At 43.0% G+C, this 24185-nt stretch overlaps 1 protein-coding gene across 17 annotated transcripts in view; it reads right to left on the bottom strand.

Moving 5' to 3' along the window:
- HERC3 (HECT and RLD domain containing E3 ubiquitin protein ligase 3) overlaps positions 1-24185 on the bottom strand; it is a 136693-nt gene that overhangs the window by 74541 nt on the left and 37967 nt on the right. For 16 of the 17 annotated variants that reach the window (XR_003434960.1, XR_003434959.1, XR_003434958.1 and 13 more), the window contains 9 exons: positions 20432-20591; positions 16376-16452; positions 15298-15519; positions 14261-14352; positions 11855-11985; positions 11124-11284; positions 8630-8706; positions 5122-5246; positions 2878-2937 (listed from right to left, as the gene is read on the bottom strand). Coding sequence is in view for 14 of the 17 variants with exons in the window: in XM_027116893.1 (XP_026972694.1) it covers positions 2878-2937; positions 5122-5246; positions 8630-8706; positions 11124-11284; positions 11855-11985; positions 14261-14352; positions 15298-15519; positions 16376-16452; positions 20432-20591 (1105 nt within the window). In the remaining 3 variants the exon portion in view is untranslated. Of the gene's footprint in view, positions 1-2877; positions 2938-5121; positions 5247-8629; positions 8707-9333; positions 9436-11123; positions 11285-11854; positions 11986-14260; positions 14353-15297; positions 15520-16375; positions 16453-20431; positions 20592-24185 lie in introns of those variants that run through there. The other variant, XM_027116894.1, reaches the window with a different exon arrangement.

Genomic DNA, 24185 nt, shown 5'->3' with positions numbered 1-24185 from the left:
CCGCCTGCCAATGCAGGGGACACGGGTTCGAGCCCTGGTCCGGGAAGATGCCACGTGCCGTGGAGCAACTAAGCCCGTGCGCCACAACTACTGAGCCTGCGCTCTGAAGTCCGCGAGCCACAACTACTGAGCCCGTGAGCCACAACTACTGAAGCCTGTGCACCTAGAGCCCATGCTCCACAACAAGAGAAGCCACCACAGTGAGAAGCCCGCGCACCACAGTGAGGAGTAGCCCCTGCTCTCCACAACTAGAGAAAGCCCGTGTGCAGCAACGAAGACCCAACGCAGACAAAAATAAATTAATTAAAAAAAATTTTTTTTCAAGTCTTTTTTCCTTCAAGTCAAAGTACAAGGATCATCATTTCAATTTGAGGCTGTCTTAAAATTTATATGCACAGTGTTCTTTTCCTGATTTACTTTTGTATTTTTGACTCTTTCTGTCATTGTGGTACATTGAACTAGACATAGATGCTATGCCTACGTGCAAAAAAACATCCCTTGTGCAAACTGGCCCACTCATCAACAAATGCCAAGTTTAAAGCAAGTATTTTTTAAAAACTCAGATCTACAATAAATGCAAAGTTAATGCCTCACTCAGTTAACACAAGGGATACAATTACATTCACTCAAGGACTAATTTCCCTGCTACTGTTTTTAACCTCCTAGCAATTAATCATTTTTCTAACCTTAAATAAAGTCTTAGTTTTTTAGAGATTTGGAGAATGTCTCTTTTAAATTCCCACTCTTGAACATACCACATCTGCTAACTACAAAAGAACTATCTATTTGCAAAACAGCCTTCTGTTTATGCGTAACAGACACATTCAGATAGTTTTAATACCATCTGACATCATTGTTTTAATCTATAAAAAATAAGTTGAGTTTCTAACATTTGGAAAAAAACATAATTATATGTATTGGAATCTAAGTGGTCAAACAAGAGCTACTTAGGCATTGTTTGTTGGATCTTTTGTTACTGCCGTTCTAAAAATAAATTTGCCCAAAACATAGAAATTAATTCCAATGTCCCATATGTAACCTTCCATATGCTTAGAAGTATCTTCTGCTATGCTGTTAAGAAGAAACAAAATATTTTATCTACATGTATTTATGCTTTGTTAAACTGGATCTTCATCTTCACTGGTTTACTACGATGTAGTTTACATAAAGCAGGAGGAGAACTCCAGAAATAGCACCGAAGTCCATTTAAAAAAAAAAGATTTATGGGCTTCCCTGGTGGCACAGTGGTTGAGAGTCCGTCTGCCGATGCAGGGGACACGGGTTCGTGCCCCGGTCCGGGAAGATCCCGCATGCCGCGGGGCGGCTGGGCCCGTGAGCCATGGCCGCTGAGCGTCCAGAGCCTGTGCTCCGCAAGGGGAGAGGCCACAACGGTGAGAGGCCCGCATACTGCAAAAAACTGATAATAATAGTAAAAAAGTAAAGGTTTTACCCAGAAATCTACAGAATCCGTGATACTAAGGATGGATAGCCTAAGAAATCCGGCCAAGAGCCACCCCCAACTTTCATAAAAGCTGTCCTTCTAGAATAAGATTTCTCAACCTTGGGACTATTGATTTTTGGGGTCAGATAATTCTTTTCTGGGTGGGTGGAACTGTGAGATACTTGGCAGCATCTCTGGCCTTTGCCCATTAGATGCCAGTAGTATATTCTCCACCACTGTTAACAACCAAAAAATGTCAGTAGAGATTGCTGAATGTCCCCTGGGAAGCAAATCAGCCTGGTTGAGAACCACTATTCTAAAAGACCAACATTAGCACAATACAGAATATTTTTCCCTGGAGGGAAAGCCTAAGTATTGACTCTGAAATGAACTGGATGAGCTCATTTCAGTTGTCCTAATGATACAAGTAAATGACTTTGCAATCTTTAACTGTAACTGAACAGAGTTTTTGAAGCAATCACTTGCAACCCAGTTAGGGACAGAATTTGGGGCAGGGATGGAGTGGGACATGAGATTCACACACACAACTGAAGTCTAAGTCTTCGTGGGATTTCATTAGCATTGTCACTGGCAGGAAAAGGATAGAAAGATGGTCAGGACTCGGGATCACCAACGATCAAAACCTATGACAAGACCCTTCTGCTGCAGCAAGTTCCTGAGGGGGATATTTGCAGAAGGGATAAGGCCTGGCAAAGAAACATTATTTACAACCTGGGAGTTCAGGCCAAATGTAATTTCCTGGTGGGTTGGGCTGGCCCTGAGCCCAAGGAGTCCCTGAAGCGTCTTTGGAACTTTTTCCCTAAATTCACTCTTTCTGAGAAAAGAAAAAACTATGGGAAAGCAAACCAAAGAAACCAAGGAGATTTTTTTTTTTTTTTGCGGTACGCAGGCCTCTCACTGCTGTGGCCTCTCCTGTTGCAGAGCACAGGCTCCGGACGCGCAGGTTCAGCGGCCATGGCTCACGGGCCCAGCCGCTCCGCGGCATGTGGGATCTTCCCGGACCAGGGCACGAACCCGTGTCCCCTGCATCGGCAGGCGGACTCTCAACCACTGCGCCACCAGGGAAGCCCCAAGGAGATTATTTAAAGAATTAAGAATTTAAGAATAAATACGACTAACGTTTTGGAATACCCTGAAAAATCTTACTTTTGACTACACCAACCCTTTCTGAGATGCCGTGTCTCTCTTTGGTAACCTGCTTCTCTGCCAACCAGGCATGAATCAGCATAGCTCTTCCTGAGGTCCTCTCACTCATCATCATTGGGCGTTCCAATTTCTGTGCAAATCATTGGCTTATCCACTGAATTAAGGCCAACCACCATCAAAGAGAACAGAAGTCTTTCACGGCCTTTGCTGAGTATTTGCATCACATGTGGGTTGTTTTTTTTCTTTTTTAAAGACTCTAAATCACTTACTTTTTCTCAAGAAAACTTCCATTCCAACAGGCTGCAGAAGATAATATCTGAATGACACCGCTGCTCAGGAAGAAAAAGGGAGGGAAGCCTTTAATAATTACAAATAAATGGTTGTTTAAGCATTAAACAACAGGCTCAGTCCTCTATTCCAGGGTTTCATTGATAGCCGCTTTTTCTTACCCAGGTGAAGCCTTGGAAAATGTACATTGCTTTAGAGAAACATTGTGTCACGTCTCAAAATGGACAAGAGCTTAAGTTTTCCTTAAGTCATGTTAAAGTAAAATAAAAAGACGGTATCAAAGCTACCAAAAGAAAACTCTTGGGCCTAATAATAATGATCTTGAACGTTCTTTTCCCACCAATCATCTAAGACACTCCCCACCTCACCTCCAAAAGTGAACACAAAATAAAACCAAAAAAAGAGAAGCTGAGCTGTTATTTACCAAACACAGAAAGTATCTTTGTGAATTAATAACCAAACAAGTACTTCCTTCTAGTTTGTTACCCATCTGAGAAAGAAACTAAAAATAAGTGAAATAAGTGTTTTTTCCTATTACCTAGATTACATAGTGTCTGAGGAAACCGCTAGTGTCTGAGGACCCAGGGTGAAACCGCAGTCAGGAACCCTGGACTCTCTTATTTAATATAAGGAAAAGGGAAGGAATAAAACAAATATACGGTTGAGGAGGGGATCACAGCAACTTCTATTAATCAGAGAATCTGGGTCAGGAAAGATCTTTAGAGACCATTTCTTGCATCCTGTCCTTTTGTAAATAAGAAAACTAAGAATTAGGGCTTCCCTGGTGGCACAGCGGTTGAGAATCTGCCTGCCAGTGCAGGGGACACGGGTTCGAGCCCTGGTCTGGGAGGATCCCACATGCCGCGGAGCAACTGGGCCAGTGAGCCACAGCTACTGAGCCTGCGTGTCTGGAGCCTGTGCTCCGCAACGGGAGAGGCCGCAACAGTGAGAGGTCCGCACACCGTGATGAAGAGTGGCCCCCGCTCGCCTCAACTAGAGAAAGCCCTCTCACAGAAACGAAGACCCAACACAGCAAAAATAAATAAATTAATTAATTAAAACTCTTACCCTCAACATCTTAAAAAAAAAGAAAACTAAGAATTAGTGAAGTGTCAAGGTCCCAGCCAAGGAGGTCTCAGTCCCCCCACCCCTCCCACAGTAAGTCTCGTCCCCAGCCCCCTTCCCTGCCACCTTCCAGCCTGAGCGACCCAGCAGAACCGCCCAAAGTTACAGGGATTCGGAGGACCGCCATGGAGGTGCTCTAGGGCATTCCCAATAATCCTCCACTCAAAAAGCTGCCACCTGGGGCTTCCCTGGTGGCGCAGTGGTTGAGAGTCCGCCTGCCGATGCAGGGGACGCGGGTTCGTGCCCTGGTCCGGGAAGATCCCACATGCCGCGGAGCGGCTGGGCCCGTGAGCCATGGCCGCTGAGCCTGCGCATCCGGAGCCTGTGCTCCGCAACGGGAGGGGCCGCAACAGTGAGAGCCCCGCGTACAGCAAAAAAAAAAAAAAAAGCTGCCACCTGGTGTGCCCAAAGTTTAGGGCCCTGGGCATTTGCTCCACTACGGTCTCTATCATAAAGCAAGATGCTTTATACACATTTCTGGGAACCGTCACCACCTAATATTCAGCCTGATTCATTCATTCCCAAATTAGACTCTGCAGAAAAATGGAAATGCTGAGGAAAGCCAATAAAATGTGTAAAAATGTAAAATAAATAAATACATAAATTCTCTTTTAAGAATGAAATAATCTTGCTGAAAGGCCTCAGTCCTTTAACTGTACTTTTTTCTCTACTGGACACCGAATTACTATCTCAACTGATCATTCTGAATGTGAAAATGCTGAATTACTCAGATTAGGTAAAATAAGCTGTCTTAGGTTTGGGATGCGCTTTGGAATATGCATATGAAGAAAGTCTTGGAGTGAAACAATAACACTGAGCTTTCTTAGCAGAAAGGCCAGCTCAGGCCTTCAACGGTCAGGACTGAGATCCAAACAAGGGAGGCTGAGGAACACGTTCTGTGAGAAAACGGGGGAACAACCTATGACGTTATCCGGGTCTAAGGGTACCGAATCCTGAATAAACATGTGCCCAAAAAATGCTTCCCTGAAACGTAAAACTCCATTTATATTCACAACCTCAATCTGGAAGTAGGGAAAAAAGCACTAAGCTAGGAAGTTCCCACACACTCTGAAACAACATGAAAACATGCAACCACATACTTGATTGTATTTGCATTGTTGTGTTCTGAGAGTTTCTGTCTCCAAACTGCTATGGTTTCATCATTGATTAAACTGGTGTAATGTGCTTGGTTCATCATCCTGAAGTCGACGGCCGGAGAAGAATTCTGAAGGATGAAATATAACAATAAAAAAGAGAAACCATGTAACAGCATGGATCTTTCATCTCCCTCTCCCCGCATATTCCCCGCTTTGTGTTGCACTTACATACGGGAGCTGGGGTGCACTGCCAGATCCTCCCACCCTTCACAATGGAGGCGCTCACTCCCCCAGCTGCCGAGAGTGTACACTCCTGAGGGCTCCCAGCTGTGCTGCCCTGGGCTAGAGCTTCAGTCCTTTCCCACCCAGCAGCAGGTGGGGGCATGGTACGAGGACCCAGTACCCTTGCCTCCGGCAGGATTTAAACCTGTAAGATTCCTCGGGGAAACAGACTCTGAGCCTGAGATTTACGTTCAGGGGCGGGGGTGGCTTTAGAACCACATTTCCTTAGGGATGGAGGAGGCAGGACTGGGCCGAAGGAGACGTTGAACTGCGGCTCAGTGTAACAGAGACCTCAGCCAGTCCCACGGGGAGCTCTGAAGTTGGGATGGCCCTTGAGCACACTCCCCAGAGAAACCAAACCAATACGACTTCTTCAGGCTTCTTTCCCGCTCTGCTTTGACTCACCATAACATCAAGGCTTACACGTTACTAATCATTTGCCACAGCTGTTGACCAAACTCCAACAAGATGTATTATAAAAAGTCAGAGTCAGTTACAATCTGTATCGCAAACCATCCTTGAAAACTTAATGCCTCTTAATGCCTTGCTCAGAGTATAGAGCTATAAACTTATAAGAAAGGTAACAAAAAGGACATGTCAATAATGGCCTTGAAAATCCCAAATGCTGCCCAGCACTGTACTGCACGTCCTTTCTTTAGTGAGATTAAAAAATAATAATATAAGCACTTCTATTTCCTAAAATGGCTCTTTTTCACCTTAGTTTCCCCCAATCCTGTTCTCGATCTAGAACTAAGAAGAAGCTGAGAGTGCTTTATGACTCCTGTACTTGTCACTATAAAGGAGGAAAAAAGTAATATGAAAGCATTAACCAGATGATCACTTTTTCTCCTTTGCACCTGCACATAAAAACACAAGTTTCTGAGTAAATTTTCTTGGTTATCTTCTCAGAGTTATGAGTTTAGATATCATTATAAGGGGAAAGGAGAAGGGCACGTAACAAATCAGAGACGCTCGTCAAAGTGTATGATCATCTGTTCTTGATAATTATTTTACGAAAATGACCACAGACATCTATTGAGAGAACAAAAGCCATCTTGGATTACACAGAGAAAACCTATAAGACAGAGCAGACACTTGAGAACACACAAACAAGACTGCCTCTCCACCATGGTCTTGCAACCCACTGTCATTATGTAAATTTTAATTACTTCCCCCATTCAGAGGGGTAGCTGAACACAGACACTAGCACATACTTACAATAAAATATAAACATAGAACTACTCTGTCAGTCTTCATTGCAAGTCCAATAAACCACAGATGCCTTGCATGCAGTGCAACCTCAGAATCACATGAAGACTCAAGAAAAAGCGTCGATTTTCCATACCTTCGAATTACATACAGCCCCAAAAGCAAAAATTGGTCTAGGTCGGTGTTTCCCAACCGTGGCTGCACTTTGGATCACCAGAGCTTTCAAAAATCCCAACAGCCAAGTCACACTCTAGACCAGTTAAATCAGAATCTCTAGAGACATCAGCATCTTTTTAAGACTCCTAGGTCTTAGTCAATAATTATGTAATATCTTTGTATGGTGACAGACGGTAACTAGACTTCTTGTGGCGACCATTTTGAAATTATAGAAATATCAAATCACTGTGCTGTGTACCAGGAACTAAAATAGTGTTATAGGTTAATTATACTTCAAAATCAAGCAAACAAACAATACTTTTCTAAGTCATATTCTATTTTTAGTTTCTTTTTTCTTTGTTATCTTACATTTTTAATGCATACAACTCTTGCAGCTGTTTAAAAATTTAACCTGGAAAATTTAATTTTTCCAAAAATATGCTTTCACTTCCTTCTCATCAACGTTTTGTTCTCCAGTCCCAACAGTGTTAATTACAGTAAATTTAAAAGCCAAGTACGAATATCACATACCATATTTACAAAAGAAATGAAACAAAGTTTTATGTTGAATTTCACAGGAAAATTGAAGTTGGTTAATCAAGCCAGTTTCATAGGGAAATGAATACTTCAAACTCTACTACTTGTGGACACAAAGTTATCCTGCAGAGATTCAGGGCTTTTCATATTTCGCTCTATTAGCGTCTTAAAGGAACAAAGAACAGTCTCAGCTTTTCTCAAGGTTTCTCTGTGAAGCACTGAAGCTGGTCCTAAGATAGGTCTAAAGCAACAGTTCCAAATCACCCCAGATGGCTGCACTCAACAGAACTTTCTCCAGGATCCTGACCTGGAAAAGAGCTAGCTGTCAGTTTCAGCTGTCCAACCTGCAGCCTCAGACTCCACCACAACCTTTAATACCAAAGTCACAGAATGATACTGACTAGAAGGCAAGAACATCGCGTATTGAAAGTTGGCGAAGTATCAGAGAGAGGCGGAGAGTTTCCAGCAGCGACAAGGCCCCTTGTGTCCACAGACCCTCATTTTCTTTCCAACCTATTCTGATTCCTTTGTCATCACCAAGGGCCCTTCCCTGCTCCTCCAGCGTAAGATAAGGATCCATGCACTACAGACCGCTAAGTACTTGTTGAATAAAAGCAAGGTGGACAGGGAAGGAGAGGGGTAGGGAGGGAGAGAGGAGAGGAAGCCTGAGAGCAGGGCAGGGGGTGGAAAGCAGGAAACAAATCTGTGCTGATTTCAGACTGACATTTCTCGTCCAGAGAGGGGGGTGAATTAAAGCCCTGTCACAGATACCTGGCCCACGTTCTCCACAACCTTCAGTCCTGAAAGAATGTCACTCTTCCTGACTCACCCACCACAGTGATGCAGGAGACAACCTGAGGGAAATTTTAGCGTGGTGCTACGAGCAGATGATAAATAACAAAGGAGAGCTGAATACCGTGGCATCTCTTATACTTCGTGTAGGCTTGATCACATCAACCAACCCAGAGAGCTCTCAAACACCCAGCATTTGTGGCTACTTAACAGGGAAGCAAAGAATGGAAAGTCAAATAATCCCAAAGTAAGTATGAACTCTCTAAGGTCTCCTTAAATCTCTTTTGGGACAAATCCAGATATAAATAAATAATGTTCAATTATAAATTAGAACTCTGTGATTAAAATACCAAGAAAACTATTGGCACCTCAAGGAAGCAAAATGGAGATGACCTCAAGGTTTAGTTGGCTTATTTTAATATAATAAAATGGATAGAAACAAAGAGTAACGTTGCTCTCATGTAATTATTTATTAAAATAAATATTGGTTCACCATTATTCCACCCCCAAAGTAATAGTCAAAAGAAAAGTTTACCTCATATTTGGAGCAAAGTACAAAAGTCTGGTCTCCTCCAGAGAAGATCTGCTTAACAATATGATATTTAAAGCGATCTGTCAAAAAAATTTTCAAGAGCATAGTTTTCAACAATTAACGTTTTTCCTTGATCCCCTTTTCTAATATTCCAAAATGTGCTTCAGAACGGTTTCCTATCCATTTAATTCTGTCCGAGAAGTAAGAAACCTCCTCCCCCGGCTCTCTTCCCAGGACTGTTTCTACTTCAGTTAAAACTAAACATATAAGACTGTATCTTCCACTCTAACCCTCCCTGCCTCCCTCCCACTGCCAGCTTGTCCTGATCTCGTTTCTGTTTTTCATTCTAAGTCTGTCATGCCACTGCCCTGAAGTTTAAAAGAGTCACTACCATAAACCATAACGTCTGCTAAGAAATCATTCGGCCCCTGAGGGTGGCGGTCTGCAGCCCCTCCGGAGGACCTCCACATCCTACCCCAGCTCTGCCTCCCATCATACTGCGCCCGTGCTGACACACCCCTACCACCACCTTGCTCTTATTTCTAGCGCACCACGCTACCTCCTACCTCCACGCCTCTTCCTCTGCCTCCCCCAGTGCACACCGTATTCTACATGAATGGCGCCTCCTAGAGCATAACTGGAAAGGTGCCCCTGGAATGTGCAATTCCACGGTACTCACCACTGCCCACCCACTCACAATCCTCTACCTGGCTAACTCCAAATCATCCTTTAAGACACAGCTCAGACTTCCTCTAACCGGAATACTCCTTGATGCCTTCCTCTGTGCTCCCACATTACCATGAAGGTTCCTAAAACCACAGTATTTACATAACAAATTGAAATGTACCTACTTTGGCAAACATCCAAGCACAGATTTACGATCACATAAGTTATGCGGTAATTAAACTTCAAAAACTTTGTGGTTTCAAATTAACCTATACAACGTTTGAGTTTTTTACATTGGTGTATTTCTTAAATATATGCATTCCTAACATGCGTACCATGCCTTAGAGAAGAAGAAATTTACAAATGATTCAGAAGAGGACACCAAGCCGTTCTTTCACTTTGGGTAACATCACCTAAACAAAATCTTGTTTAGTTTACATTTTAAGTTCCACTACATTTTTAGATGCTCGTATGTTCCTTCCATAAATATTTATTCAGTGAGAAGTTTGTGCCAGGCCCTGTGCTATATGCCAGGTTTATAAAGAGGAAAAGACGCCATCCCTGTACATAAGTTTCTTATAATCCAGCAGGGAACTTATGATTGTTACTGCTAAAATAAAATTCTGATCAAGCCAGAAATGTGTCATTTTATGGCCTTCAAAATCAAAATTAATTAATTATTAAATCACACTTCTTTCTAATGACTCTCCAGCTGCATTTAAGCTTCTGGATTTATTATTTCAAGTCACTCTTACTGAGTGACTGCCTTATTTTGATTTCTAATGAAATGGAACTATTTTGAAATGAAACAAAATTCCACTATTTTTTAAGAGAAGGAAAAAATGGCATGAAAAGAAATGTCATGTTTTGACCAAAATAGCAATCATAAAGGAAAGGTAACACAGTACAAGCGTTAAGAGCACAGGCTTTAAGACACAGATATAGAGAACGAACTAGTGGTTCGTACGAACTAGTGGTTCGTTCGAACTAGGGCGGGCAATATAGGATTGGGGCAGGGGAGGTACAAACTACTGAGTATAAGATAGGCTACAAGGATGTGTTGTACAACACCGGGAATACAGCCAATATTTTGTAATACCTGTAAATGGAGTGTAATCTTTAAAAACTGCATAACATTTTTAAAAATTAAAAAAAAGAACACAGGGCTTCCCTGGTGGTGCAGTGGTTGGGAGTCCGCCTGGCGATGCAGGGGACACAGGTTCGTGACCCGGTCCGGGAAGATTCCACATGTTGCGGAGCGGCTGGGCCCGCGAGCCATGGCCGCTGAGCCTGCGCGTCCAGAGCCTGTGCTCCACAATGGGAGAGGCCACAGCAGTGAGAGGCCCGCGTACCGCAAAAAAAAAAAAAAAAAAAAAAGAACACAGGCTTCAGAATGAGGCAGACCTGGTTTTAAATCCTGTTCCCCGAATCTGTATCATCTTGGGCAAGTTACTTAACCTCCTTAAGACTCAGTTTCCTCATCTCCAACATGGGGATAATGACCACTAGGTTCTTAAGGTTGTTTTCAGGGCTCAGCGTGGTTACAGAACTCGGTTAAGCGCTCAATTATCAGCAACAATAATAAAATGTATACGGCACCATCAAGGTCCTTAGGGCCGAAAGGACATGTTTGGGTTTATTCTCTAGGATCTCAACTACAGAGCCTCACGCATAGTGAGTACTCAAATACTTGCTGATTGACGTTCAAAGAAAATATCTCACATTCATTCCTTCCAAAAGACCTCAAGGTAAAAAATAAATACGTGTTCTATAAACAATTGTTTTTAGCATTTAAAAGACCATTAAATTCTAATAAAAAAATCACTCTTACCAGCTCTGGCTGAAAGCTGGCCGCTATGGGCGGCCCAGCAACCTTTCACAGGAGACGGGCACTTGACATTACAAGTGTGTCCAGTTCCTAACTGACCTCTTTCTCCACAACCAAATGCATAGATGAGTCCAGAAGAAGGCACAAAGGCTAGGGTGTGTTGTCTGGGGGAAAAATAATGTAAATTAACGCATCAGTATCCCTTCTGATATGGGTTAATACACACTCTGACTTTTTACTTCCACGTGTGAGCACTGCACATCCTAGGGCTGCCCCTTGTGTTCACATGCGCCTGTTTTTTTGCAGCGCTGGCTCTTCGTAACACCATCTTTCCCTGATAATCTAGGTCATCGGGATGATGGCAAGACTTCTTGGAAAGAGCTGAAGGCCTGCTGCATCTGGGATGAGTGGGAAGAGGCGGGGGGGGGGGACCAGCAAAATTTCCAAGACATTCTTTGAGGCTCTCTCACTTTCCTTTCTTCACGTCTCCCACACATCGTGCTATTCTTTACCCCAGGAAGCCTACTGGCCCCAGGTGGCTCTGCTTCTCTAAAACCCCTCCTCGCCACACCCTGCTCAGATCGGACTCTCGCCAAACTTTCACCACAGGTGTGCATGCAGTTAAGATTTCTTAAAAGGATGGTGGCTGGGTCTAACCACATTCTCCATCACTACAAAGACATGATCCATTTCTGGGTCTTAATATCTATGAGGAAGCGCTTAGGACCACTCACCTGCCACAGGCAATCTGAGTGACTTCACTGCCCATCAGCTCCAGAACTCTTCTGGGATTAACCTCATCATTCATGGAATCATGTCCAAGTTGCCCACAGGAACCAGCACCAAAGGTAAACACACCTCCACTCTAACAAGGAGCAAATACCACATGACTGCACTGTGTCTCTGAGTTTGCGTACACTCCTTTAGCCTCTGGACACAAAATTCACATCACAACGGTCTGTATAAGAACGCTATGCTCGCTTGATACTTAGCCAAATCACTTCTTTGGAATGTTGATTAAATGGAAAAACAATTTTAAAAGAACTTAAGACTACACCTTTATGGAATAAAGACAGTACTGCTCAAGGGAATGTGTACCGTCTATAAATTCTGAAAGTTGTTTAAAAGTACAACGATGTGTTAATAAGAAGGAAAACAAAAAAAGAAGAAAAAGACAGGTGAAATGAGATGATTTTGCACAATCATTTATATGTAAAAAATTAAATGCTCCACAAATTCCTTGGAAAGTAAGATCTTTTTAGCAGCTGTACTTGAACAAATGCTAAGGCATTTTATTAAAGTGAATCTATAATAGTATTTGTTCGACATGAAAATACCTTTTCATTCTCTCTAGATGTAACTGTTTTAGAAGCAAAAGAAATAGGTAGATAATTTTAAAACATTAATTACATTGTTCTTTTTTACATATATTTAAATGGCTTGTTTTAAAAGAACACAGAAGATTGCTATATATATTTGAAAGTTATATATACATTGAACTATTTTTTTAACACCAAAAATATATATATTTTTTTATTGGAGTATAGTTGCTTTACAATATTGTGTTTGTTTATACTATACAGCAAAGTCAATCAGCTATACGTATACATATATCACCTCTTTTTTGGATTTCCTTCTCACTTAGGTCACCACAGAGCACTGGGTAGAGTTCCCTGTGCTACACAGTAGGTTCTCATTAGTTATCTATTTTACACATAGTATCAATAGTGCGTATTTGTCAATCCCAATCTCCCAATTCATCCCACCCCTGTCTTCCCCCTTGGTACCCATACGTTTGTTCTCTATGTCTCTATTTCTGCTTTGAAAACACCAAAATATTAACAGTGCTTCTTTTTGAGTTAGAATCCTTCTTTATTTAAGAAGGATTAATCCTTCTTAATCCTTCTTTATTTATGAACAGGAACTACTTCCATAATAGAAAAAAATCACTTTAAGAACAAATTTATGCCAAAGAAATGCCAAAAGGGTCAGGCCAGCTTAGCATTTTCTCTCTCACAGTGGCATTCTAGAATCTTTTCTGAAAGGGCGTATTTTTCCCTGATATCAGTCTCAGGAGGTTGAAGGACATACCCTAAACACCACTAGCTTCCCTTAATAATAACTGATTTGAATGTATTATCCTCATATTTTTATTTTTAAAATTTATTTATTTATTTATTTATTATTTATTTATTTTTGGCTGTGTTGAATCTTCGTCGCGGTGCACAGGCTTCTCATTGCAGTGGCTTCTCTTGTTGCAGAGCACGGGCCCTAGGCGCGCAGGGCTTCAGTAGTTGTGGCGCACGGTCTTAGTGGCATGTGGGATCTTCCCGGACCAGGGCTTGAACCCGTGTCCCCTGCATTGGCAGGCGGAGTCTTAACCACTGAGCCACCAAGGAAGTCCCTCATATTTTTAGAAATTCTTAAATCTCACTGTGGCTCAACTTGAAGAAAAAGATACTTTTGTGCTGGACTTGCCTGGTGGCACAGTGGTTAAGAATCTGCCAGCCAGGGCAGGCAACACGGGTTCGAGCCCTGGTCCGGGAAGATCCCACAAGCTACGGAGCAACTAAGCCCATGCACCACAACTACGGAGCCTGTGCGCCTAGAGCCCGTGCTCCGCCACAAAGAGTAGCCACCGCAATGAGAAGCCCGCACGCCACAACGAAGAGTAGCCCCCGCTCACTGCAACTAAAAGAAAGCCTGCGTGCAGCAACGAAGACCCAACACAGCCAAAAATAAAATAAATAAATAAATTTATTTAAAAAAAAAATACTTTTGTGCTACTTTAATAAAGGTCTTCAGGGAAGTATGGCTGAATTAATGTCTAACTCCTGTTACTGGGGAGCATTTCATAGGGATACTGGTCATATGCATTTAGCCTGGGAGCAGGTGTCAACTGGAATGGGGCAAGGGTCCGTTTTCTTGAGCCCCTGGAGGCTGAGCACCACTGGAGGGAGGGAAGAGTGAGAATGCAGATGGTTGCTGAGAAGGGAGACAGCACTGGACTATTTTTAGACACCGTTAACTGCTCTCTCTAAAAGGCCCTATCCAACCAACCAAACCGTGATAAATAGGCATTCACGTCGTACCCGGCACCAAGCGCCATGGAACAAACTAGAATACTCCAAGCCCCTTACCTTAGTGAGCACTGCTGTGTGCTCTTCTCCGCAGCTGATATAGACGACTTTCTGTGTTCGTAGGAGCTTCACGTGGCAAGGAGACTCTCGATCTAGAATGAGAGAAATAGCAGTGTCCCTACCATTTGCCTCTGAGACGTACACAGCTGTCTTAGCCTGAATTTGGGGTCCCCCTGGACTCCTGACTCTCATGTTCCGCTTCCTGCCTGAACCTCCACTTGCACGTCTAACAGACGCCTCATTTTTACCGTATTTAGAACTTAACTCATGGGTTCCCTACACTCCCCAGTTCTTCCCACTGCTCCGCCCCACTCCCCATACATAGCTTTCCTCATTTCATAAATGCGACTTCACCCTTCCAGCCTCTCCCCTTTCTTTCAAACTACACATCCAACAATGAGCAAAACCAACTGGCCCACCTTCAAAATATATTCAAGTCCATCTTTATTCCCACTACTTCCAAACTGGTCTTCCAGCTTCCCCCGTGGACCCACGCTAGGCAAAGTTAAACTGGATCACTCTTCTCAACACCTCGGTGTCTTCCCTGATCTCACTGACAGAAGCCAAACTCCTTAGCCTGCCCTTCAGGCCTTACATAATGGGGCCCCGCTAGCTCTCTGAGCTCCCGCCTTCCGGTCACCCCAGCCCTGAGCACACCACAGATCCTCCTGCACCAGAGCTTCTGCACACCCTGTTCCCTCTGACTGGAACAGTCTCCACCCAGCGTATCTACACGTCTCCTCTCCGACTTGACTTCCTACAGGGCTCTGCTCAAACATCTCATCCTAGAGGCCCTCCTTGTCCACCGAATATGAAATAGGAACCTTTCCTCTCAAAGTCTGTGACGTACTGTAGACTTACTGGTGTGCGGTTTGCGTCTGCCCACTAGCAGGCAATCTCTGCTGAGCCAAGGGTATTCTCTGTGTTGGTCCCTGCTATACCCTTAGTGCCTGACACGGGGCCAGCACATACAAGCTCCTCAGGAAGCACGTACTAAACAAATGAGGTTAAGAGGGCCACGTGAAGACGTCACCTACCTTTCTCATCACTGAGCCCGAGCTGCCCCGCGTTATTCATCCCCCAGCCGAATACGGCTCCCGAGAGAGACAGGGCAAAGCTGTGGGCCCCTCCTGCAGTCACCTGTGCCAGCGGGATCCCCTCCAGGGACCTCACCCTCTGCGGGCTGGCTTGGGAGGGGAACTCCTTCCCCAGACCCAGCTGCCCATGGCTGTTCTTCCCCCACGTGAAGAACTGGCCATCTGAAATAAGAAGAGGATAACTGAATGGATACCAGAATGGATACCAGAGGATACCAGAAATGATACAAGTGCCACCCATAAAAATAATCTTGTTAGAACACCAGGGTTGCCCGGTAGGCTCATCTGTTAGTGCCCTCCGGCCGCAACACACACACACCCAAGAGCAAGGGAGCAGACACACTTCAGGCTGCAACCAAAACTCCCACCTGTCATGACAACAGAGATACACTGAGCCTTATCGCCCTTCCAAGGCTATTAACACTTATGCAAAGAAAAAAGTAAATGTGTGAGTCAATTCAGTTTTGAATAGGCGATTACCAGGCTTTGATCCACTAAGCAAGGTAAACGAGTTCTGACCACACCAGGACCACGAGAGACCCAGGACTTCACGGGGGCCAGTTAGGACCCGGACGGCAGCACAGAGAATCAAGCAGGACCTGTTAGTGCCGACTTCCCCTCAAACGTATCCTAACAAAATACAGCATTATTTGCTGGCTTAGGTTTTCCTAACTCCATCTTCTTCGTTTATGTGGGAGCTTCATGATGGACTATAACGCCATAGTGAGCTCTAGCTAAGAAAAACCAATCTTCTGCTCAAGAACACGACTGACGTACTGTTTCCTCTTCACCTTCCCCCGAGAGACAGCTGGAGCAGCAATGATGACCACCTCCTTCATCATCCAAACCCCGAGAAAAGTATGAGCGACACAAAGGCTGTCTGAGAATTGCTGCTGTCCAACAGGAATGCACAGACCCTGACTAGTTAGTTAAAGGTATCCAGTTAGATAACATCACACAAAAATGCAAAGAGAAACGGTTCTCAAATTAACAGAACATTAGCAGAGATGTACGTTACCAGCTGCAAGAGCCAAGCAGTGCCAGTTGCCACAGGAAACTTGCAATATTGTCTGCTGGTTCAGCTTCTGTATTAACCTAAAACAGAAAAGACTCTCCTCTTAAGAAGGGCATTCACGAACAATGACTGGAAATATTCCCAGCTAAACAAAACAGCTGTAATAAGTAACATCTTTCACAAAAGACTTCTTAAAATCAAACATATAATCTTACATGATATAATTCTATTAAGTCTTTCACTAACCTCCTGCCTCTTAAGTAGCTACTGTTTAAAAAAAAAAAAAAAAAAAATCTGCACCTAAACCCATTACCATAGCCCTCTGTTAATTCCCACCTTGTCATCTCCAATTCAGGGACGAAAGGAGTAAACTACAGAAGAAAGATCCCTAAGAACACGGCTAGTATCAAAATGGCTTTCAAATGAGGGCAATGCCATGATTCAGCGATCCCACTTCTGGGTATATATCCAAAAGAACTGAAAGCCGGGATACCAAAGAGATATTTGTATACCCACATTGATAGCAGCATTATTCAAAATGGCCAAAAGGTGGCAGCAACCCAAGTGTCCTTCAACAGACGACTAGAAAAACAAATGAGGTATACACATTTGGAACATGTATACAACAGAATATTCATCAGCCTTTAAGAACAAAAACTCTGACACATGCTACAACATGGATGAAACCTGGACATTATGCTAACTGAAATAAGCCAGTAACAAAAAGACAAATACTCCATAATTCCACTTACGTGAGATATCTAGACTAGTCAAATTCATACAAATCAAAGTCTAACAGTGCCTGCCAGTGGCTGGGAGAGGAGAAATGGGGAGTTGTCATTTAATGAGTACAGAGTTAAATTTCTGCAAGAGAAAAAAGTTCTGGAGATTGGTCACACAGCAACGTGAATATACTTAACACTACTGAACTGTACACTCTAAAATGGATAAGATAGTAAATTTTATGTTATGTGTATTTTACCATAATTTAAAAAAATTAAGAAGGGCAATGCCTCCAAAACTCTGATTCCCTAGGATGATAAAGAGGAAGATCATATGATAACTTTTTTTTAGGGTACGCGGGCCTCTCACTGCTGCGGCCTCTCCCGTTGCGGAGCACAGGCTCCGGATGCGCAGGCTCAGCGGCCATGGCTCACGGGCCCAGCCGCTCCACGGCATGTGGGATCTTCCCGGACCGGGGCACGAACCCGTGTCCCCTGCATCGGCAGGCGGACTCTCAACCACTGCGCCACCAGGGAAGCCCCATATGATAACTTTTAAATCCCACTGCTCTGCTTGCTCGTGTCAAAGACAGAGATAAGAACAGTACCCATTCACAGGGTTGTGGTGAGAATTAAAAGAAAAAATTCATGCTTGGCACTGCCCAACAGAGGTGGACAGCCTGAGAATATCTGCTGCTTCCTATTTTAGTAATTCACAAGTTGCCGTCTTCCTCTTCATTAAGTGTATGCCGTGGGAACAAAGGAGTCAGATGGGCACACTTTCGGGAAGGGGCATTTTAGAAGACAGACATCCAATAGGCGAGGAGGGGGTGATTTAGAGTGATAGGTAGATGTTGCTTTTGTTAATGGTTTATTTTCTCGGATCTAAAAAACTTTATAAAATAGAGTTCACATATGCATTTAGTACCAAACAGAACCCAACTATTTTTTATTGTAGATTGACATGCAGTTGTAAGAAATAATACAGAGATCCCTTGTACACTTTGTCCAGTTTCCCCCAGTGATGACATTTTGCAAAACTACAGTATAGTATCATAACAAAGATACTGACATTAATATAACCCACCAATCTCATTTATGTTTGGGTTGGCCAAAAAGTTCATTCAGGTTTTCCCACAGGATGTTACAGGAAAACCCAAACGAACTTTTTGGCCAGGCCAATACTTCCCGTTTTATTTGTACTCATTTCTGAGTTTGTAGTATTTGTGTCACCTGTGTAGGCTCAGGTATCCAGCACCATACTCAATGGTTCCAACACCACAAGGATTCCTTTTGTTGTACTTTTAGAACCACTCCTCCCCTCCCCCATTCGTAACCCCTGGCAACCACTAATCTACCCTCCATTTCCACAATTTTGTCATTTTGAGAATGTTCTATAAATGGAACCATACAGTAGGTAGCCCTTTGGGATTGGCTTCTTTTTCACTCAGAATAATTCCCTGGACGTTTGTCCAAATTGCTGCATGTATCCATAGCTTGTAGAAGCCCACTATTTTTTTAAATTGGAAAATGTAATATTGCCTTGGGTCCCAGTGTCTCAGAACCTTATGCGGCAACAGCCCTTTTTCCCGGCCAGCTTCCACTCAAATTCCCCACACTCCTCCCTGTATGGGACACCATTACCCTCCATACAACCTCCACAATCACAGTTACAGAGAGGAAGGAGGTCAAAAGGACAAGACAAACAATAAGAAGTTAGACCCTCGAGGTGGAGAAAGCGGGATACACATGCACAAGCTATACTGGGTGTTACCTACTCGTCTTACTGCATTCTCCCAATAACTTCGTAAAGGTACACAATACTACGTAACTCCATTCTTAAGTTAGGAAATCGAGGCCTAGGTAAGTTCAACAATTTGCCCAAAGGTCATTCACCTAATAAGTAATAGAGCCAGTACTGGAATCTGAGTCCATGTGACCTCGAATCTATGTTACTTTCCACAATACTAAGGTATGAATTAATGAATTTAATTAAGTTATAATATGAAATTATACACAAACTAAACCCTCAGAAGTCATCCATAATTTAGACATGACTAATAAAAATAATAACAAACTGCTACTCTAACACAGATTACTCCATTTTTAGAAATGAAATGCCACTAAACAGCTTTTCTTGAGTCTTTGGACCTCAACGAATGAAATACTTTTGTCATTAATGTTATAAATCTTTTCCTTAATATTACAATTTCGTAAAATATAACATCCCCCTTTTTTAAATTTCTACTCTCCCTCTTCCCCCCAAATTAATTTTTGGAAGTAATGAACCCAAGACATTACCTGTTCTAAATCAGGAAATGGAATCAAATCATTCTTACCTCCCTGTTCCTCTTTCCCCTAAAATAGCTTTTGATTAAAGAGACAAAAATCTAAGGGGAAAAAAGGAAGAGGAAGAAGAAGGTACTGTCCTTTAAAAGGGACAATAACTGGGCAGGGGAGGAGAAGCATTTAATAAACACACTTGTACTGAGCAATGCGTGTGCTGGAGCACCCTTAGCAATGAGATGCTAAAATAAATGATCCAGGTCTCCTGGCATCAAGAGCTCCCAGCTCTGTACGAAAAATAGTTATTAAATTAACAATTGCAAAGAATGTGACAAGTACTGCAATACAAGGAATGTTGTACACTTGCAGTATAAAGGAGCAGGAATTAAATGAAGGAAATAAACCAGTGGTCTCTTTGATCATTAAGAACCCTCAACAAACAGAGATGCCCCCTCTCCAAAACATCCACCTGAAAGTAACTTCAATATTTTACACATTTACTTAGCGGTGAAGCATCTGTTACGTATTTAGCCAAATCATCTAAGATTCAGAATTAAGTAAATACTTAAGGGACTAAAAACCATTGTATTAGTACTTTTGTGTTAAACAACTTATGTATATTTGGTATTTTAGCTGTTGGTAATGCTTAAGGTAATTTGGCCTGTTATTAGAGTATCAGGTCAGCCTTGTGATTCTATTTTAAAGTGACTCATTGAATAATTGTTTTAGGTTTGCAATTTTAAGTTAAAGGTTTGTAAGTCCAGCAATATGAAAAGGTGTTTTTTTATTCGAACATTATTGAGTTCCAAACACTCTGCCAGCAACTAGGCTACTGGAATAAATAAAGTACAGTTCCTGAACAACTCACCTTTTTTAACTGGAGACAGACACTTCTATAAAGAATGACAATTTTTGTGACAAGTGTTATAACAGTATAAGGCATGACAGTGACACAAAGGAAACAGCAATCAAAAGAAGACAGCAGAACCCAAACCAAGGAATCTAACAAAGAAACTAGCAGGAAATCATAGTTACAGCAACTGAGTCTTACCTGGGTACTGCCACAGAGTCCTCGGTAGTCATGAGTCCTAGTTGACCATCGCTCCCTGCGCCCCAAGAAAACAGCTGGCCCCGGTCACTGAGGGCCAGACTGTGGGACTCACCACACGCCACGTGGACAATATGCTGATCTGCCAGAGCTCCAATTTGCTCTGGGGGGAAAAAAAAAAACAAAGGGGGAAAATGTAAAGCCCAGAAACAGGAATTACACAGAGTTAGCTTCCTAGGCAGTTATGTTTTTCAGAGAGAACCACTACATCTGTATATTTATAAAGATTTTATATGTTTCTAAAAGGTATCCATTGAAACCCAGATATACTGGCTAGCACACATGCCTGGAGCGACACACACACCAGATGTTACCCCCTGTGCCTGCTGCTTCTCCCCAGAAAGATGCCTGAAGGCTTACTATTCGGACATGTGGAACCAGCGAGGCCCCAGTGTGAGTGGGAGTGGGGCACGTTACTAAAAGCAGTGGGATTGAGTGAAATTTTGCCTGGGAACAATGAGACCTCCCTCATCCAGAAAAACACCTTTCACCCCTTAGTTCCAGAACACAATCTCTCTCTATATACCTATCCAGCCAGAAGACAGAAGGATTTCTCTGAGAAAACTGGCCCAAAAGAAAAGACCCATAGCTACTGACGTTTGTGGGTCCCCCAATGAAATGTCCAGCTTCCCGCTAGTTAACGAGACTTGCCCACACACAGCTCCACTCACGTTTCAGTACCTCACTCTTAATATAAAGGACTGGCCAAGGGTCAACATATACATGAGGAAATTTTAACATAAAAGTTAAAGAGCAAAGGCAACAGAAGAAAATGAACTCTGAAGAAAAAAAGGTCATGCAGGGAACAGAAAAAAAAATTAAGTCATTAGAAAAATAAAAGAAGACAAGAAACATTCCAACATTCAAAAAATAAAGTTATCTTGGAAAATGGAAACATATGGCAGCATAAATTTAAAGGAAAAACCTTCAAAAGCAGGATGGGAAGTAAGAACTGAAATTTTCTAAGAAACAGAAAAGGCAAGAAAAGAAAGAAATGAGGGGATTATTCCAAGAGGCCCAACAACGGAAAAATAAGAACTTTAAAAAGAGAATGGAGGGCTTCCCTGGTGGTGCAGTGGTTAAGAATCCACCTGCCAACGCAGGTGACATGGGTTCGAGCGCTGGTCCGGGAAGATCCCACATGCTACAGAGCAACTAAGCCCGTGCGCCACAGCTACTAAGCCTGCACTCTAGAGCCCGCGAGCCACAACTACTGAGCCCGTGCACCTAGAGCCCGTGCTCTGCAACAAGAGAAGCCACTGCAATGAGGAGCCCGCGCACCGCAAGAGTAGCCCCCGCTCGCCGCAACTAGAGAAAGCCTGTGTGCAGCAATGAAGACCCAACGCAGCCAAAAATAAATAAATTTTAAAAAAGAGAGAACGGAAAAAACACAAAGTAGAAAATTTCAGAGAAGACATGAAGATTGCTCATAACTGAAGGACATGAGTTTCACAGCGAAAGGACCTATTAAAACTTCAGAATAAAGACTGATAAAAACCTACTTTAGAGCACTTCAGCCTGAAATTTCAGAACACAGAAAAAAGATTCTAAAAGTTTCTAGAAAGGAAAACAGTTTATATACAATAGGACAGGGATCAAAATGGCATCATATTTCTCAGAAGCAATACTGAAAACTAGAAAGACAATAAAGCAATGCCTTCAATTCTGAAGGAAAATGACTTCCAACTGAGAATTCCATATCTAGTCAACCATGAATCAAATGAGAGGAAAGGGGAAAAGAACAATTTTCAGGGATGTAAGGCTCTCAAAATATTTTATCTCCCAGGCTGCCTTTCTCAGTTAGTTACCTAACATCATGGCTCCAAAACAAAGGAAGATTCAGGTTCCAGGAAACAGGAATGTTACATATTAAAAGGTGAAGAATATTCCCAAGACAGCTACGTAGCAGCCTATGAAGCAAAGTTGGAGGGATGTCTCCGAAGTGAAAAATGGCATACAATCTGATGAGTTTATACTATTATGAGTTTTACACTTCTGTCAGAGAATAGAGATTACTACACAAATGAAAAAAATGAAATAACTCCAGGAAACACAATGTTTTACAGGAAATAAGAGCGATCATGGTACATAAAGTCATAATAACCAAATAAATATAATTTACATAGTTAAAAACTTAATTGACTTAAAAATCAACTATTTATGAAAATATAAGCGTCTAGGGGTGAGAAAGAGGAAAGGGTGGTTGGAGAATATAAAAGCATGTTAATCTTCCCCAGTGGGAAGCCTCTAGGTTATGTCCAACATTGAAAAAAAATCAAGAAATAGCATTATAAGCATGTCATTTAGAAATATAAAGGTAAATACAAAAACAAAAAGAGCTTCAAGAATTGAAAGTGATGGCCTCTACAAGTGAGACAAGGATGGGGACAGGAGAGGTAGGGAGTTGCTATTGGACCTGGACAGAGTTGGTATAAATGTTACTTTAAAAAAAATTTTTTTTTAAGCAGCGGAAAACATGTTCACGTCAGAGAAATCTCCTGAACGACCTGTAACTCCCGCCGTTCCTTTGCACGTCTCCTTTACCCTCTACTCACCATTAGGCCCGAACTCCCAGCTTAGCCGTGCCCCACACACTAAGAACAGTCCTGTCTTTACTTTGGAAAAACTGAGAAACTCTTGCCAAGACAGCTCCGGTGAATCAGATTCTTACCCCTCTAACCAAATCTCCAAGTGTACCATAGTTCTAGGACTTGGGCAGCTTTTATGTTCTCCTGGGCCTGAGCGCCTGGCCTGATACCTCGGCTAGGACTCACACCTGCCCCCCAATTCCTGACCTGTGTCCACCATTAGCCTTTCCTGCCTGGAAGTGAGTGCACCGCCTCACATGACACTGATAAGTTTCTCCCCGGTCTGACAGGACACTCTCTGGTCTGCCACCGATTTCCTTACCTCGGTATCCGTCAATAGCATCCCTCTTGATCTTTTTTTACCATGGCTGAGCAGTGTCAAAAGGCCACGTCTAGGGCTTCCCTGGTGGCACAGTGGTTCAGAGTCCGCCTGCCGATGCAGGGGACACGGGTTCGTGCCCCGGTCCGGGAAGATCCCACATGCCGCGGAGCGGCTGGGCCCGTGAGCCATGGCCGCTGAGCCTGCGCGTCCGGAGCCTGTGCTCCGCAACGGGAGAGGCCACAACAATGAGAGGCCCGCGTACCGCAAAAAAAAAAAAAAAAAAAAAAAAGGCCACATCTAGATTCCAATTACCATTTACTCCCAGTCTGGTCAAGCCCTAGGCAAACCAATCCCTGTCCCATCACATATCAGCCACCAGAACAGACAGGGAACTCCCACTATGATCACAACACAACTTGCAGCCCCAAAGGCAGAGGTACTGTTCAGTAATGCAAAGATTTGTGGAGAATTAAACCAGTAGTTGCATCAAGTCCAATTTATTTTACGTCTCCTAGCCAGAAAACCGAGCTCATCTGATTCCTACTAGTGGTCTGCTCCAGTGAAACTTTAATCCCTCTTCTAGAATCTACTCCCTAGGGTCGACTGGGAATGCAGCATTCACACCTCTCACTGAATACACCCCTGCCCCAGTTGGGAACCTTCAGGCTGCAGTGCACATCTGCACATGTATTCTCTTCTGATTCATTCTGTCAAGACCATACACGGTATTTTGCAGATCATGGCAGAACCTCAACCCACGCGTTAAAATAATTAAACACGCTAAGGA

The sequence above is a fragment of the Aethalodelphis obliquidens genome, unplaced genomic scaffold (genome assembly GCF_003676395.1).
Source record: "Aethalodelphis obliquidens isolate GAN/ISIS:26980383/991018 unplaced genomic scaffold, ASM367639v1 scaffold17, whole genome shotgun sequence".
Classification (NCBI taxonomy): domain Eukaryota; kingdom Metazoa; phylum Chordata; class Mammalia; order Artiodactyla; family Delphinidae; genus Aethalodelphis; species Aethalodelphis obliquidens.
Note: the sequence above shows the minus strand (reverse complement) of the source record. Positions and strands in the feature narration are given on the sequence as shown.